The sequence below is a fragment of the Pristis pectinata genome, chromosome 2 (assembly GCF_009764475.1).
Source record: "Pristis pectinata isolate sPriPec2 chromosome 2, sPriPec2.1.pri, whole genome shotgun sequence".
Taxonomy (NCBI): Eukaryota; Metazoa; Chordata; class Chondrichthyes; order Rhinopristiformes; family Pristidae; genus Pristis; species Pristis pectinata.
In genome coordinates, this window is record NC_067406.1 from 23769623 (window position 1) to 23786100 (window position 16478).

General features: G+C 43.7%; 1 protein-coding gene across 1 annotated transcript in view; it reads right to left on the reverse strand.

The window, feature by feature from the left end:
* pstpip2 (proline-serine-threonine phosphatase interacting protein 2) overlaps positions 1-16478 on the reverse strand; it is a 117506-nt gene that overhangs the window by 18273 nt on the left and 82755 nt on the right. Inside the window, exons 7-10 of the mRNA XM_052010294.1 lie at positions 12197-12294; position 11826; positions 10572-10617; positions 466-545 (exon numbers count right to left, since the gene is read on the reverse strand). Of these exons, the coding sequence (XP_051866254.1) occupies positions 466-545; positions 10572-10617; position 11826; positions 12197-12294 (225 nt within the window). The remainder of the gene's footprint in view (positions 1-465; positions 546-10571; positions 10618-11825; positions 11827-12196; positions 12295-16478) is intronic.

The window sequence follows — 16478 nt, forward strand, 5'->3', positions numbered from 1 at the left end:
CAGAGGGGAGCGAGTCAGAGTAAGGACTACAGGAGATGGTGGGGGGGGGGGGGGGGGAAGAAGACCGTGATAAAACTGATTGGATTTGTATATCCACAAGCACACTTCCTCTTTGCTCACCACTTCCCTCTCCCACCAGCCTGTTTTATTTGTGAAAGCAACATGCCAGGAAGAGGGCTTCCAGTTATTCAGTCTTTCAAAAATAAAAACAAGTAAGATCCTGAATTGCAAACTCAGTGCTCATTTAGAAGGACTGAACAGAATTCATTTTCCTTGTTGAAATAAAGTTAAATCCTTCACCTCATCATACATTATACCTTGAAAGAAGTTGTACAGCAAACCAGATACAAGGTTCAGACCAACACAAAGTTACATCACGAAGGGTTGGCACAAGTTGAAGGCCTCTAGTGGATCTACTGCCCTGTGTGCTATTCAGAGTTGTCCAATGTGTGCATCCAAACCTACCTCACAGGTCTTGATGTGCTCCATTTGCCACTCATCCTGGATCTTCTCCAGAGTGGAAACATTCTGCTGGTACAGTCGATCTGTGAAGATAGGAAACAAGATATAAAATCTCAATCAAAGTGAAGAGTGGAGGGGCAGATAAACAATAACAACATTTTCCTGTAGCACCTTTAATCCCCACTATGCTCCACACAACCATTATCAAACAAAATTCGACAAAGAGCTACAAAGAGGCATTAGTCAAAGAGGTGGACTCTTGTGAGCGGGAGGCAGAGGTTTAGAGAGAGAATTCCAGAGTACAGGACCTTTGCCAAAGGCTGGTTTTAGTATGTGTAAATAAAGCTATTTGCACTCCAAACACTCAAGTCTGGTTTATTCACTACTTTCATGTTTAGTACACTCCATAATCAGTAATGTTTGCCAACACTAACTCTTAATTTTCTGCCCACCATAATCATTGGGGTAAATTCAAGTTTGCTTGCAAGTTAAGAATTCAGCCCACAGAATGAACTATATATGTGTTCAGTTATTATGTTATCATTTCCCCCTTGCACTTAATAAATTTGAATTCTTTTGTTGCAGTGACATGAAAGCCATGACGTTCAGAGTGGAGAGAGATTGCAACTCTAGTGAGAACATTCAAGACAGAATTGATTCAGATTAGCAAAAAAAAATGTTAGGAAAAAAGACACAAAACTTGAGTATGGATATGGTTGTCCTGCAGGCAATTCCAACAAACAAGTTGTTCTGACTCAGCACTTACAAACAAAGAGTTCATTTTAAGAGAACCCGATGCACCACAAAACAAAGACAAGTTACTATTCAAAAGGGCAAGTTGGGCTTTGAGCCAAACAAACCAGGAAAGTACAATGCTTAATTTGCAATCACAAGATCACAAGACAAGGGAGCAGAAGCAGGCCATTCGGCCCATCGAGTCTGCTCCAAGGAAAGGGAAATAGAAATGAGAAATGGGGAATGGGGGAAGAAGAAGAAAAAAAACCTATTCTAATCCCAATTACCGGCCTTATCCCCATATCCCTTGATATCCTGACTATTTAGATATCTATCCATCTCCTCCTTGAACGCCCCCACTGATCTGGCTTCCACTGCTGTACGTGGCAAGGAGTTCCACAAATTCACCACCCTCTGGCTAAAGAAATTTTTCCTCATCTCTGTTTTGAAACTGTACCCTCTAATTCTAAGATTGTGCCCTCTAGTCCTGGACTCACCCACCAAGGGAAACAGCCTAGCCCCATTTACTCTGTCCTTTCCTATCAATATTTTAAATGTTGCTATGAGGTCCCCTCTCATTCTTCTGTACTCCAGCGAGTACAGTCCAAGAGCCGACAAACGCTCCTCATACGTAAGCCCTTTCATTCCTGGAATCATCCTCGTAAATCTCCTCTGAACCCTCTCCAACGTCAACACATCCTTCCTAAGATATGGGGCCCAAAACAGCACACAATATTCCAAATGAGGCCTCATTAGTGCCCCGTAGAGCCTCATTAACACTTCCTTACTTTTATACACTACACCTCTCGAAATGAATGCCAACATAGCATTCGCTTTCTTTACCACCGATCCGACCTGGTGGTTAACCTTTAAGGTATCCTGCACGAGTACCCCCAAGTCCCTTTGTACTTCCGTGCTTTGGATTTTCTCTCCTCCTAGATAATAATCTGCCCGCTTATTTCTGCTTCCAAAATCAACAAAGAGTTACCCAAACTGTCGAAACTAGCCCCAGTACATCTGGATAAGAGAGGATTTGTTCTCTATGTCTATCAGTCCGACTCTTTTTTTAGGATTCACTATTCAATTTTGATGCCAAATGAGCAAGCTGAAAGTTAAACTTGTGAAATAAAACCCACACTCAGAAGAAGACTAATACATACAATCACACTCTTACTAACAAATCTGAGCACATGTACCTAGAGGCAGCATTCCTTTTAAACTCTTTAGTTAAATATTGCTGGGGTATTGTACTCAATATCTTTATTTGACCTTGCTTCCCCGACAACACTTTTTTCTCCCAACTATTAATTTACTTTTGCTGCTAATTTGAAAGCTTCAAGTTCATTCCTCACATGGTTTTGACCTTGTCAGGTTGCCTGCATTTGAACACTTAATAAAATATTTCAATTTCTCTCCCGTCCTGTTTATAATTACTTATTCCTTTAATTTTCCTATCTTTTAAGGTCAATCTAACAAAACATAGCTGGCGTATTTCTTCAGACAGGAATAGCTTGAACACACAAACTATATTTGTCCCTTGCCAGATTTGCACCCACCCAAGACCATTGAGTGAACACAGTGTGCTCTCGAGGTTTTAACATACAGTACTAGTGCCTAATCTGATTTGTAATAAAAACTCCAAACACATTTATGTTCAATTTCACATGTTAACAGCTCCACATTTGTACTTCATAGTATATTCTTTCTGACTTACAGTTCTGGCACAATCAGATGCAATTATGTTTATCATCTGCACCTTAACTTACTGTTTTTTTTTAAACTCATCACACCCTCTTCACAAGCTCCATAAATCTACCTTTGGTATTTTGCAGGAAGTAGAAAACTACACACAGAACAGTCCTACAATTCCATCTGCAACTCCTCAGAATATTATGTCGCCTTTGCTGCATGGTGCTTATGTAGACATCATTCAGGCAAGTGCTGATAAATGGCAAGTAAGATTTTCACCATACAAGTGCCAGCCAATATCTACCTCCAACAGTGTCTGACCACCTACACTCTATATTCAGTGGTACTGAATATCCTGGGACTACCAATTACTAGAAACCCAAATGGACATCCACATAACTACTGTTAGCACAAGAAAAAGACGACGGCTGTATATCCTGCAGCAAGTGACTCACCTCCCAACTCCCAAAGCATTTCCACCTCCTGTAAGGTACAAGTCAGGAATGTGATGGTATGCTCTTTACTGGCCTGCATAAATGCAGATCCATCAATCAAGAAACTCAGTACCATTCAGGACAAAACAGCTAACTGTTTGGCACCCTGTTCACAACCCTGAAAAATCATTCACTTCCTCCACACTATCAGCATACCATGACTACAGAGTTTCCCATACACAAAATGCCTTACACTTACTCAGACAGGTCTATTCAATGTGTAAGGTATCCAGTTATGTTAAATACACAAAAAATACGGCAAATCTAATCCTGTCAATTGTAACCATATCGGTTGCTAGCCAATTATCAGCAAAATGATGGGCAATTCATCAATCCATCTATTCATCAACATCTGATGCTCAGTCCAGCAGAATGATAGCTCCAGATTTTTTTCTAACATGCCAATGGAGAGGTGAGTGTAGCTGCCTTTAACAAGGTAACAAACAACAGTAGGAACCCAAACTAAGCTTGAAGACAACAAAAGGTTATTCCAGTGACAAAACAATAGAAACTAATAAAGCATAGCCCAGTGCCTCACGACAGAAGGTTCTCAGGGCAATATCTTTGATCCATACATCTTTGATTGTTTCATCAATGAACATTCCTCTGCCCTAATGAGGTCATTTGAGGATAATTCAAAATTGCTCAGATCCAATCCCAATTCTTCCAGTATGGCGACTAACTCCAATCTAAACTGGACAACACCCAAGCCAAGTTGTTTTGGGATGGCAAATGATGCAAGAGGCAGGAAATGACCATCTTCAACTAGAACAAGCCTGACCACCTTATCCTGACCTAGAATAGTCCCATGACCAAATCCTACCATCAACATCCATCAATTCCAGGAACACATCAAGATTAATTGGGCCAATCTGATCAATACTCTGGAACCAAGACTTATTACTCTGTGGATAGTGAGTTATCCCTTGACCCTGAATGTAGCTACCGCTACATTCTACGAGTGTAATGAAGTGACTGTCTAGATGTGTTTAGGTATAATAAATATTTATCATTTTCTCACACCATAGACACAATGGACTGAATGGCCTACTATGCTGGCTCAGTTATCTATTGTCTCCCACATTGTCATCAGCTCCTCCCAAATCTTGTTGTCCACACACACTAGTTTTAAGATATTTATTAATCACGTGTACATCAAAACACACAGTGAAATGCTTTTTTTGTGTTACTGAGAATGTTCTGGGGGCAGCCCACAAGTGTCGCCACTCTTCTGGCGCCAACATAGCATTGCCCACAGCTCCTAACCTGTTTGTCTTTGGAATGTTGGAGGAAACTGGAGCACCTGGAGGAAACCCACGCAGACACGGGGAGGAACGTACAAACTCCTTACTGACAGCGGTGGGAATTGAACCTGGTCACTGGCGCTGTAATAGCGTTACGCTAACCTCTACACTGTATTTTCTCCTCGCATATTTTTAAAAGGGGATGGAGATAAGAGAACAAGCAATTAGGCAAGAAACACATGGACTTTAAACTTTATTTATACAGCACGGTAACAGGCCCTTCCAGCCCAATGAGTCCGCGCCGCCCATTTAAACCCATGTTAACCTACCCGTACGTCTTTGGAATGCGGGAGGAAACCAGAGCACCTGGAGGAAACCCACGCAGACACAGGGAGAACATACAAACTCCTTACAGACAGCGACTGGAATTGAACCCCAATCGCTGGCGCTGTAATAGCATCATGCTAATCACTACGCCACTGTGCTGGAAACTCCAGCGCAAGGACAGCACTGTAGTGCAGTGAGTGGAGTTGCTGTCTTGTAGCTTGAGGGACCTAGGTTCAATTCGGAGCTCCACTGCTGTCTACGTGGAGTCCACAGGTTCTCCCTGTGGGCTTCCTCCAACATCCCAAAGATGTGCTGGTTGGTAGGTTAATTGACTACTGTAAATTGCCCCTGGTGTGTAGTGAATTGTAGAATTTGGAGGTGGGATGGTCGGGGGGGACAAGGGAGGTAGGAGATGGGAATATGGAAAGAATATATTGATTGGTGTAAATGGGTGCTTGGTGGTTGGCATGGACTCAATGGGCCGAAGGGCCTGTTTCTGTGTTGCATAACTGTGCGACTCTATAAAGAGAGCAAAGATAATTAGAGTAAGTAATTATGTGAATGTGATAGAGCCAATAATTACCTTGACAATAGGCACTTTTTTTTCCTCATTATTAATAAATTACTATTTGCATGGTGTCATGACAACAACCTTCCCCTCAATGTCAACAAAAGAGCTGGTCATTGACTTCAGGAAAGGGGGCGGTATACATGCTCCTGTCTACATCAACTGTGCTGAAGTCGAGAGGGTTGACAGCTTCAAGTTCCTGGGAGTGAACATCACCAACAGCCTGTCCTGGTCAAATCACGTAGATACCACGGCCAAGAAAGCACGTAGATACCACGGCCAAGAAAGCTCACCAGCGTCTCTACTTCCTCAGGAGGCTAAAGAAATTCAGTATGTCCCCTTTGGCACTCACCAACTTTTATCGATGCACCATAGAAAGCATCCTATCTGGATGTATCTCGGCTTGGTACGGCAACTGCTCTGCCCAGGACCACAAGAAACTGCAGAGAGTTGTGGACACAGCCCAGTGCATCACGGAAACCAGCCTCCCCTCCTTGGATTCTGTCTTTACCTCTCGCTGTCTTGCAAAGCAACCAGCATAATCAAAGACCCCACCCACCCGGGTCATTCTCTCTTCTCTCCCCTCCCATCAGGTAGAAGATACAGGAGCCTGAGGGCACATACCACCAGGCTTAAGGACAGCTTCTATCCCACTGTGATAAGACTATTGAACGGTTCCCTTACATAGTGAGATGGACTCTGACCTCACAATCTACCTTGTTGTGACCTTGCACCTTATTACACTGCACTTTCTCTATAGCTGTGACACTTTACTCTGTACTGTTATTGTTTTTACCTGTACTATCTCAATGTACTCTGCACTAACTCAATGTAACTGCACTATGTAATGAATTGATCTGTATGATTGGTATGCAAGACAAGTTTTTCACTGTACCTCAGTACAAGTGACAATAATAAACCAATACTATGTATGGACACAGAATACTTAAACCGGGCAGGAAGGCTTCAGGGGGTGGAAAATTAAAAAGAAACTACTCCGCTTTTGATTTTGATGGATGACTTTTAAAAGAAAGAATCAGATGAGATTGGTGTACCACCTCACATGGCTGCTGTCACACCCTCAGTGGTGTTACAGAGTGTGGCTCTTTCATGGGAAAGCCAAGACTGTTCGATGAGTTCTTCAAGTTAAAGTTTCTTGTCATAGGCATATATGTCCAGGGTATTAATGCCGTGAAAGTTAGCTTTTTGCAGCAGCAGCATAGTACAGTACAAACTATTCAACATTTGGGGGGCTACAAGCTCAGTACCACAGTGGTTGCCCAAAGCTTAAAATTCCAAATGGAGTGGCATAGCAGAGAGGGAGAGTTTAACTCAGAGATAAGAAAAAAAATAATCCAAATTGTCCCGTTCTTTCAAATTTTGAAAGTATATACTTTTTCTTTTCATTCCCTATGATGAATGTTTTACAGTTTTGTTACAGATACCTGGGGGTCATAGCTGATTGCCAAGAGTTTGGCTTTTAAATACAGAATCAGGGGAAAAGAGGAAATGCAAAACAAGGGCTCAGCTCCTCATGTGCAAATGACTATATGCAAAATGTGCCCATTTGTATTTGCATGCTTGAGATCAGACAAATAAGGTTTGGAACACCAGGGGTCAAGAATGGGGTCGGTTTGCAGCCAGGACCAGCATCCAGAGTCCTTGTGTATTTCCCGTTTCCCTTAACTCTTGGGTTCACTGGAAAATTTATTATACTACTGTGTAAGATATAAAAAAAAGGGGAAAACAAAATGCGTTGTATTTGGGGAATAACATCCAATAGTATAAGAAATCTGCTACTCTGGCAGTACCAAAGTCCCGAGGGTGCCAGATTAGTGGAGCTTTACTGTTTACAACAACATAAGGTCTTCTTCTGCTTTTTTCTGGAGAGATAATCCTGGTGTTACTGGAAGAAGTTGCTGTAGTTTCTCTTTCCTCTGCTCTTTAAACAGACAGTGTTAGTTGCTGAAAAGCATACCGTTAGTTGTGTTTTTGCACCCAGCCCCAACTACAACTCATTGGGCTGACAGATTGTTTCAGGCTGAAGAACAAGTTAAAATAGAAAGCACTTAGAATTCAGTGGAGATGAACGTGCAGAGGCGAGTGGCACCAGCAATCGATATACTTACACTTAACACTAGCCATCAAGGTCAAATTTCTCAACTTGTATTTCCAGGTTGCAATGTTTCCAATACAGGGTTAATCATGAGAGAATTCAACAAAGCTTGTGGGCGCAAGTAAAATCTAAGGTGCAAAAAGTTCGTACTTCAAATATGTGTGAACTATGTAGTGTCTTTTACCATATCTTGGCTAGCTGGAGGGGGACTGCAAGGGGCAGAGAAGCAGGCAATGAAACTGCTTTGGGAAAAATAAATCAGCCATGATCGAATGGCAGAGCAGACTCGATGGGCCAAATGGCCTAATTCTGCTCTTATGTCTTATGGTCCAATGGGAAGCTTTATCAAAATAATTAAAAATATTACTGTGACAACTAAAATAAGAACAGTAGAAGATTAGAATTTTTTCCAGTAGTGTTCTACAGATACAGGGCAGACATGGTAGTGCAGCGGTTAGCGTAACGCTTTACAGTGCCAGCGACCCAGGTTCATTTCCGGCCACTGTCTGTAAGGAGTTTGTACATTCTCCCTGTGACTGCATGGGTTTCCTCCAGATGCTCCGGTTTCCTCCCACATTCCAAAGACGTACAGGTTAGGAAGTTGTGGGCATGCTATGTTGGCGCCAGAAGTGTGGCGACACTTGCGGGTGCCCCCAGAACACTCTATGCAAAGATGCATTTCACTGTGTGTTTTGATGTACGTGACTAATAAAGATATCTTAAGATGTGAAAGTGCGACTCCACAAGAGAGCAAGAGGAAGAGTATTGATTTATTTGAAAAATGAAAGTGGAGAAGATTGCTCAAATCCCATGGACAGAAAGGAGAACTAACTATTCAGTCCTGGGCCAAATAAAGCCTACTTATTCCCTTGAGTCAAGTTATGCTCAAGGAGAAACTGGATACTGTCTGCACCCAAAGTCTTGTCTTTCAGCTGACACATGGGCTTTCTAACTTCTTATCAGTCAGCATTGGCAGCCAGGCTGAACCAAATAGTTTGCTGTGGAATGGAGTCAAGGACAGAGTCACAGTTAAGGGACTTCTTCCAAGTATTCCTTCCAGTGGCTGTGACTACCTCTCTGTCCTTGACAAGTGTGTCATCGTTCTCAGCTCTCAATGAGGCTGGTCCTTAAATGTTTGCACTGTAGATGGTCTAACCAAAAGTCTCTTTACAAATGCGAATTCTGGTGAACTTCAGGGCTGTGGATATTTTGTGGTTGCTATTGGTTGGGCTTCATCAGCTTGTCTGTGAGGTGCTGTCTGAGGAGAGCTACTTTTGCAGGGTCCTTGAGAACTTCAACATAGATGTGTTTGCAAAAAAATTTCCTCCTATCCTTGTCTTGGGGCCAGGCTGATAGAGACTAATAACAGAGTGGTGGTCAGTCCAACAGTCATTGGTAGCACTGGAAGGAATACTTGGAAGAACTTGGCACAAGTATGTGGACATTCTTGCAGCCTCTTGCTTGGACAAATGCCAATTTGTGGATCAGGGATGTTGTCCTGAGGTCTTGTGCTTGCCCCTCTGATGAAACTCCGATAGAATGTGCTTCGAGCATATGTCAGGAGGTCAACTCTATTGGAGTTAGCTTATCTAGTTCTTTCCTTGTCAATCACATCTTTTCAAAGAATAATCACTTTTCAGATCCAGGTACTGAAGTCACCAAGAAGATCAGTCTGCCTCCCTCTGGGACGTAGGCCAGGGTTTTCTTTGGGTCTTCCTTGGCCACACCTTGGGTTGGGGCAAACATGCTGATTACCCTAGCTTGCTGATTCCATTTTAGAATGAGCCAGTGGATCTGTCACATTTACTTATCCATTAGTAGAGTCATCGAGATGTCAAACCAGTCCAGTCTTAACATAGAACTAAGAACAGTACAGCTCTCAGGCTGAAGGCCAAAACTAATCCCACAAAACAGCATTCTTCTCTGGTTTGCACTTCTCGAAGAAACCACATCCTGTAACAAGTTCTTTGAGCTGGCTGTCTTCGGCCAATCATATCTCATTCAGAGCAGCAACGTCAATGTCAAAGTGCCCAAGTTCCCAGGTCAATAACAGAGCAGTGTTCAGGACAGTTGCTGCTGGCACTGTCCATCAGGATCCAGATATTTCTGATCCCAAACTTCATATTGTAGAGTGAAAGTTGCCCATGTGTGGTATCTTTCAATGTGCACCAGCTACCACATTGATTGTCAAAGTGAGATTTTGATCCAGTAGCACGGGGGACTGACCCACTGGAGACCGTACTGCACGGACTTTAACGCACACACACACACAGGTGGGCTCAGGCACAGATGCCTCCTCCTTGCTGACTCCCACCCAAGCTCCCCTTGACCCCTCTCACCCATGCTCCTCAACACACCCAAATTTCTTCTCCTTCAATATCCTGCTGACCCCTAACCCCCTCCCATTCTCTCTCAGACCACCTACCTCTACAACTTGCAACTCCGAACTCCCTCTAACCACGTGGCCCCATCCTTCCTCCCCTGCACTGGGCACTCCTCCTCCTCTCCACGCTCCTCACCTTTTCTCCCTCAACCTCAGTGCACCACCACCCCCCCACCCCTTCCACCAGGCCTTCCCTGCACCCTCCTTCCCTCCTCAGACACAAGAACCACACTATATCTCTCTCTCTCTCACAGAATGCTGCCTGACCTGCCGAGTGCTTGTTTCAGATTTCCAGCATCTGCAATGTATCACATGTTACAATGTCCTCATCAATAAAACATCAGACTTACAGGGACAGCAGGTAGCACTGAGTATAAACTATGTTAATTGTAAAGAGCAATGCTAATTTCTTTTGAAAGAAGTGACATGAGGAACCAGATACACATCAAGAGAAACACGATTCAAATAAACTCCGGATGGCTCTATTGTCGAGTCAAACTCAGAAGGTTGCTCTGTGCCCCTCGTCCCTCTCCCATTGTTAGTTCACACTCACCGGCATCTTCAGCACTTTGCTTACTCTGGTTTGCCTTTGCCTGCAACTGGAACAAAAATAAAATGCAGATGTAGTTGTTAAAAGAACAGAGCAGTCAGGATGGATTGGATGAAGGGTCTGAAACCTGAAAGGGTAACTCTCACTCTCTCCTCACAATGCTGCCTGACCTGTGGAGCCTTTATTTCAGATTTCCAGCAGCTGCAATGCTTTGCTTTCAACTGATATTATTCAAACACGTTGTCCTCCAGTAGTGAGGTCACGGGCTCCTTACTGGGTCATAGTTTCACAATGATGTGTTCAATGGCCAGGGAATACATGAATTTAAACAGTAAGAGGCAATGAGTACAAAGTTGCAAAGAGAGAGATTTTACTGTTTCACAAGGAAAGCAGGGATAACTCCACACTGTGCGGAAAACAGAAAATAATGACTGATTAAAATAGTAACAAGATAGAAGAGAGGGGGAACAACAATCTGCTGGAGGAACTCAGCGAGTCGAGCAGCATCTGTGAGAAGAAAGGAATTGTTGAAACCCTGCATCAGGACTGAGAGCGGAGAGGTGAGGTGGCCAGCATAGAGAAGGGCAGTGGTGAGAAAGGAGTCCGGGGCAATTGGTGGACTGAGGAGGGGTGTAAGATGACAGGCAGGGAGCTTCCCTCCTGACCTTGCACAACCTGCCTGTCATCTTATACCCCCTCCTCAGTCCACCAATCACCTTTTCTCTCCCATCCCCTTCTCCTCTTTATGCTGGCCACCTCACTTCTCCACTCTCAGTCCTAATCAGGATGCAGAAGCCTGTTGACAATTCCTTTCCTCCCACAGATGCTGCTTGACCCATTGGCTTCCTCCAGCAGATTATTTGTTGCTCCGGATTCCAGCATCTGCAGTGTCTTGTCTCTCCAGAAGAGAGGGGGAATTGTGTGAAGCCCCATCAAAATTACACTGTTGCTGAGACACATTGCTGCCCTTCCTGACCCCCACAAGGATACAATAAATAAAAAGCAATGTCTCAACAGGACACCAGCTGTCCACTGCTCTCCCCTCAAAGGGATCCATCACTCAGCGCTCTCCTGCAGTGGGATGCATGCCCAGTGCGCTACTTTGGCAGGGATTTGTTGCCCAGTGCACTCCCTTCCAAGATACCCCTCTGCCCCAGTGTGCTCCCTCAGCAAGGCCCCCATCACCCTGGGTGCACACCCTCAGGACATTCCCCTCACCCGGCCCCATGTATAGTTCCTCAATATAAACACTAACACCCTGGTTCACTTTCTTGGTATGGCACTCAAGCCAAGTGCATCCCAATATAGCTCTGACACGCCTTCATATGCACTTGTGCTGCGGGGCAGTCCGCAGCACTTCTTTAAATCAATGCCACGAGTATGCATGGTTTTCTATGAATATTTGTTACAGTGCAAACATTTGATTGCCAGTAGGAGTTTGTGTTTCCTCACCACCAGAATCTCTCTTCCTTTGGTTTCGGGGCTGCACATTAGCTGAACACAAAGCTAGTCACACACAGCCTGAATATCATGAATTCCAACTGCGCATTGCAAAAGAACCAGCTAACCCGAAATGCATCCGATCATTTAGCAGAAACATTACGAAACAGGATGTTTCAGAATCTTACTTTCTCTGCTGTTTGGAGTTGCTGACACCAGCACTTCGATTTAACATCTGTTCAACCTCATCCTTTTCTTTACATTTTTGCTCATAGGTCTTCTTGGACTGCAGCGAATGAAAATGAATGAAAAATGTAATTAGCAAAACACAATAAAACAGGACCCTGATCTCTGTCCATTTAACTCATCACATTTTACTGATAAGAACATAAGGAGGAAGAGGAATAGGCCATTTGGCCCGTCGAGCCTGCTCCGCCATTCCATAAGGTCACGGCTGATCTGCCCGTGGACTCAGATCCACCTACCTACCTGCCTTTTCTCCATAACCCTTAATTCCCCTACTATGCAAAAATCTATCTAACTGTGTCTTAAATATATCTAATGAGGTAGCCTCTACTACTTCACTGGGCAGAGAATTCCACAGATTCACTACTCTCTGGGAAAAGCGGTTTCTCCTCATCTCTGTCCTAAATCTACTCCCCCAAATCTTGAGGCTATGTCCCCTAGTTCTAGTCTCACCTACCAGTGGAAACAACCTTCCTGCCACTATCTATCTCTTTCATAATCTTATATGTTTCTATAAGATCCCCTCTCATTCTTCTGAATTCCAGAGAGTATAGCCCCAGACGACTCAATCTCTCCTCATAGGCTGACCCCCTCATCTCTGGAATCAACCTGGTGAACCTCCTCAGCACCACCTCCAAAGCCAATATATCTTTCCTCCAGTAAGGAGACCAGAACTGCTCACAGTACTCCAGGTGTGGCCTCACCAGTACCCTGTACAGTTGCAGCAAAACCTTCCTGCTCTTAAATTTAATCCCTTTAGCAATGAAGGCCAACATTCCATTTGTCTTCTTGATAACCTGTTGCACCTGCAAACCAACCTTTTGCGATTCATGCACCAGCACTCCCAAGTCCCTCTGCACAACAGCATGCTGCAATCTTTCACCATTTAAATAACAATCTGATCTTCTATTTTTCCTTCCAAAGTGGACGACCTCACATTTACCAACATTGTACTCCATCTGCCAGACCCTTGCCCACTCACTTAACCTACACATATAGAACATAACGGCCCATGATGTTGTGCTGACATTTTATCCTGTTCTAAGATCTATCTAACCTTTCCCTCCCATGTAGCCCTCCATTTCTCTATCATTCATGTGGCTATCGAAGAGTCTTAAATGTCCCTAATGTATCTGCCCCCACGACCTTTGCTGGCAGTGCTTACCCCTGACATCCCCTTTATACCTTCCCTCCAATCACCTTAAAATTATGCCCCCTCGTGTTAGCCATTTTCGCCCTGGGAAAAATTCTCTGACTGTCCACTCGATCTATGCCTCTTATCATCTTGTACACCTCCATCAACTCACCTCTCATCTTCCTTCTCTCCAAAGAGAAAAGCCCTAGCTCATTCAACCTATCCTCATAAGACATGGTCTCCAATCCAGGCAGCATCTTGGTAAATATCCTCTGCACCGTCTAAAGCTTCCACATCCTTCCTATAATGAGGCGACCAGAACTGAACACAATACTCCAAGTGTGGTCTAACCAGAGTTCTATAGTTCAAGAGCTTCAACATTACCTCGTGACTCTTGAACTCAATACCCCGACTAATGAAGGCCAACGCACAATACACCTTCTTAAAAACCCTATCGACCTGCGCGTCAACCTTGAGGGATCTATGGACTTGGACCCCAAGATCCTTCCGTTCCTCCACAGACTCTCCACATCCTCTGCACAATTTGCTTTTCCACTCAATTCAGTGTCATCAGCAAACTCAGATACACTACACTCAGTCCCCTCTTCCAAATCGTTTATATATATTGTGAACAGTTGTGGGCCCAGCACTGACGCCTGAGGCACCCCACTCACCACTGATTGCCAACCAGAGAAACACCCATTTATCCCTACTCTCTGCTTTCTATTGGTTAACCAATCCTCTATCCATGCTAATACCTTACCCCCAACTCCATGCATCCTCATCTTGTGGATAAGTCTTTTATGTGACACGTTATTGAACGCCTTCTGGAAATCCAAGTATACAACATCCACCTGTTCTCCTCTATCCATTGTGCTCATTATATCCTCAAAGAATTTCAATAAGTTTGTCAAACAGGATCTGGCCTTCCTGAATCCATGCTGCGTCTGCCTGATGGAACTACCTCTATCCAGATGTCTCACTATTTCTTCCTTAATGATAGCTTCACGCATTTTCCCGACTACAGACATTAAGCTAACTGGCCTATAGCTGCCTGCCTTTTCCCTACATCCTTTTTTAAACAGTGGTGTGACATTTGCTGTCTTTCAGTCTGCTGGAACCTGCCCAGAATCCAGAGAATTTTGGTAAATTATTGCAAGTGTATCTACTATAACCTCCGCCATTTCTTTCAGTACCCTGGGATGCACCCCATCAGGACCAGGGAACTTGTCTGCCTTTAGACCCACTAGTTTGCTGCCTCTTTAGTGACAGCAAATGTATCGAGGTCCTCACTTCCCATCACATCCATAACATCTCTATTTGGCATGTTAGACGTGCCCTCCACCATGAAGACAGACACAAAATTGTTGTTCAAGGCTTCTGCCATTTCCACATTACCCAATATTAATTCCTCCTCCTCATCTTCCAGGGGACCTATGTTCACTTTAGTCACCCTTATCTGCTTTATGTAATTATAAAATCTTTTACTATCTGTTTTATATTTTGTGCTAATTTACTTTCATAATTTATCTTCTCTTTCCTTATTGCTTGCTTAGTGGTTCTTTGTTGCTTTATAAAGTTTTCCCAATCTTCCAGTTTCCCATTACTCTGAGCAATATTGTACATGAGCTTTTAGCTTGATGCCTTCTTTTACTTCCTTAGTTGTCCAAGGCTGGCTCTCCCCACCCTTACTGTCCTTGCTTTTGATTGGAATATACTTTTGTTGAGCACTGTGAAAAATCTCTCTGAAAATTCCTCGAACAGATTTCCTCACTGTTCCTCAACTGTCCCACCATATAGCCTGTGTTCCCAGTCTGTGCTAGCCAACTCCTCCCTCATCCCATTAGTCTCCCTTGTTTAGGCATAATACACTGGTTTTAGATCAAACGATTGCACCTTCCATTTGTATGAGAAATTCAATCATACTATGGTCACTCTTTCCAAGAGAATCCCTAACTACAAGATAGTTAATTTTACCTGTCTCATTGTACAGGACCAGATCTAAAATATCCCTTGTACGTTCACTAACATGCTGTTCAAGAAAGCTGTCACAGATGCATTCTATGAAGTCCTTCTCAAGACTGCCTTGACCAACTTGATTCGCCCAATCTATGTGGAAGTTAAAATCCCCCATGACAACTGCCATTCCATTCTTACATGCATCAAATATTTCTTGGTTTATTGCCTGTGCCACTGTAATGTTATTATTTGGTGGCCTATGGACAACTCCCACGAGTAATTTTTTTCCCCATTACTATTCCTAATCTCTACCCAGATGGACTCAACATTCTGCTCCTTAGATCTTATATCATTTCTCACTATTTCCCTGATCTCATTCTTAATCAAGAGCACTACCCCAACTCCCTTACCTTCCTGCCTAGCCTTCCGTATTACCTGATACCCTTGGATATTTAATTCCCAATCACCTCCACCCTGCAACCATGTTTCTGTAATGGCCACTAAATCATACCCCTGTGCCACAAATTCACTGACCTAGTTTCAAATACTACGGGCATTCAGGTAAAGTGCCCTTATACTCATTGTCTTTTTAGAACCTAGGAACCTTTGTGTCCTTTGCACTCAACTTTTCTGTACTCTACCCTTACTTTTCTCTTTTCTAACTTTTGCTCTGGTCTCTGCTTTGCTTCCCTCTGTCTTGCTGCATGGATTCCCACCCCCCTGCCTTATTAGTTTAAACCTACCCAACAGCAGCAGCAAACAATCCCCCGGGACATTGATCCCAGTCCTGCCCAGGTGTAGACCGCCCAGTTTGTACTGGTTCCACCTCCCCCAGAACTGTTTCCAATGGCCCAGGAATCTGAAACTCTCTCTCCTGCACCACTGCTCAAGCCACATATTCATCCTAACTATGCTGCTATTCCTACTCTAACACGTGGCACAGGTAATAATCCTGAGATTATTGCCTTTGAGGTCCTACTTTTTAAATCTAGCTCCTAGCTCCCTAAATTCGGCTTGAAGAAAATCATTTTCTCCCAGCAATATCAGCACAGTGGGTGCAGCTGGTAGTGCTGCTGCCTCACAGCTCCAGTGACTGAGGTTCAATCCTGACCTTTGGTGCTGTCCGCGTG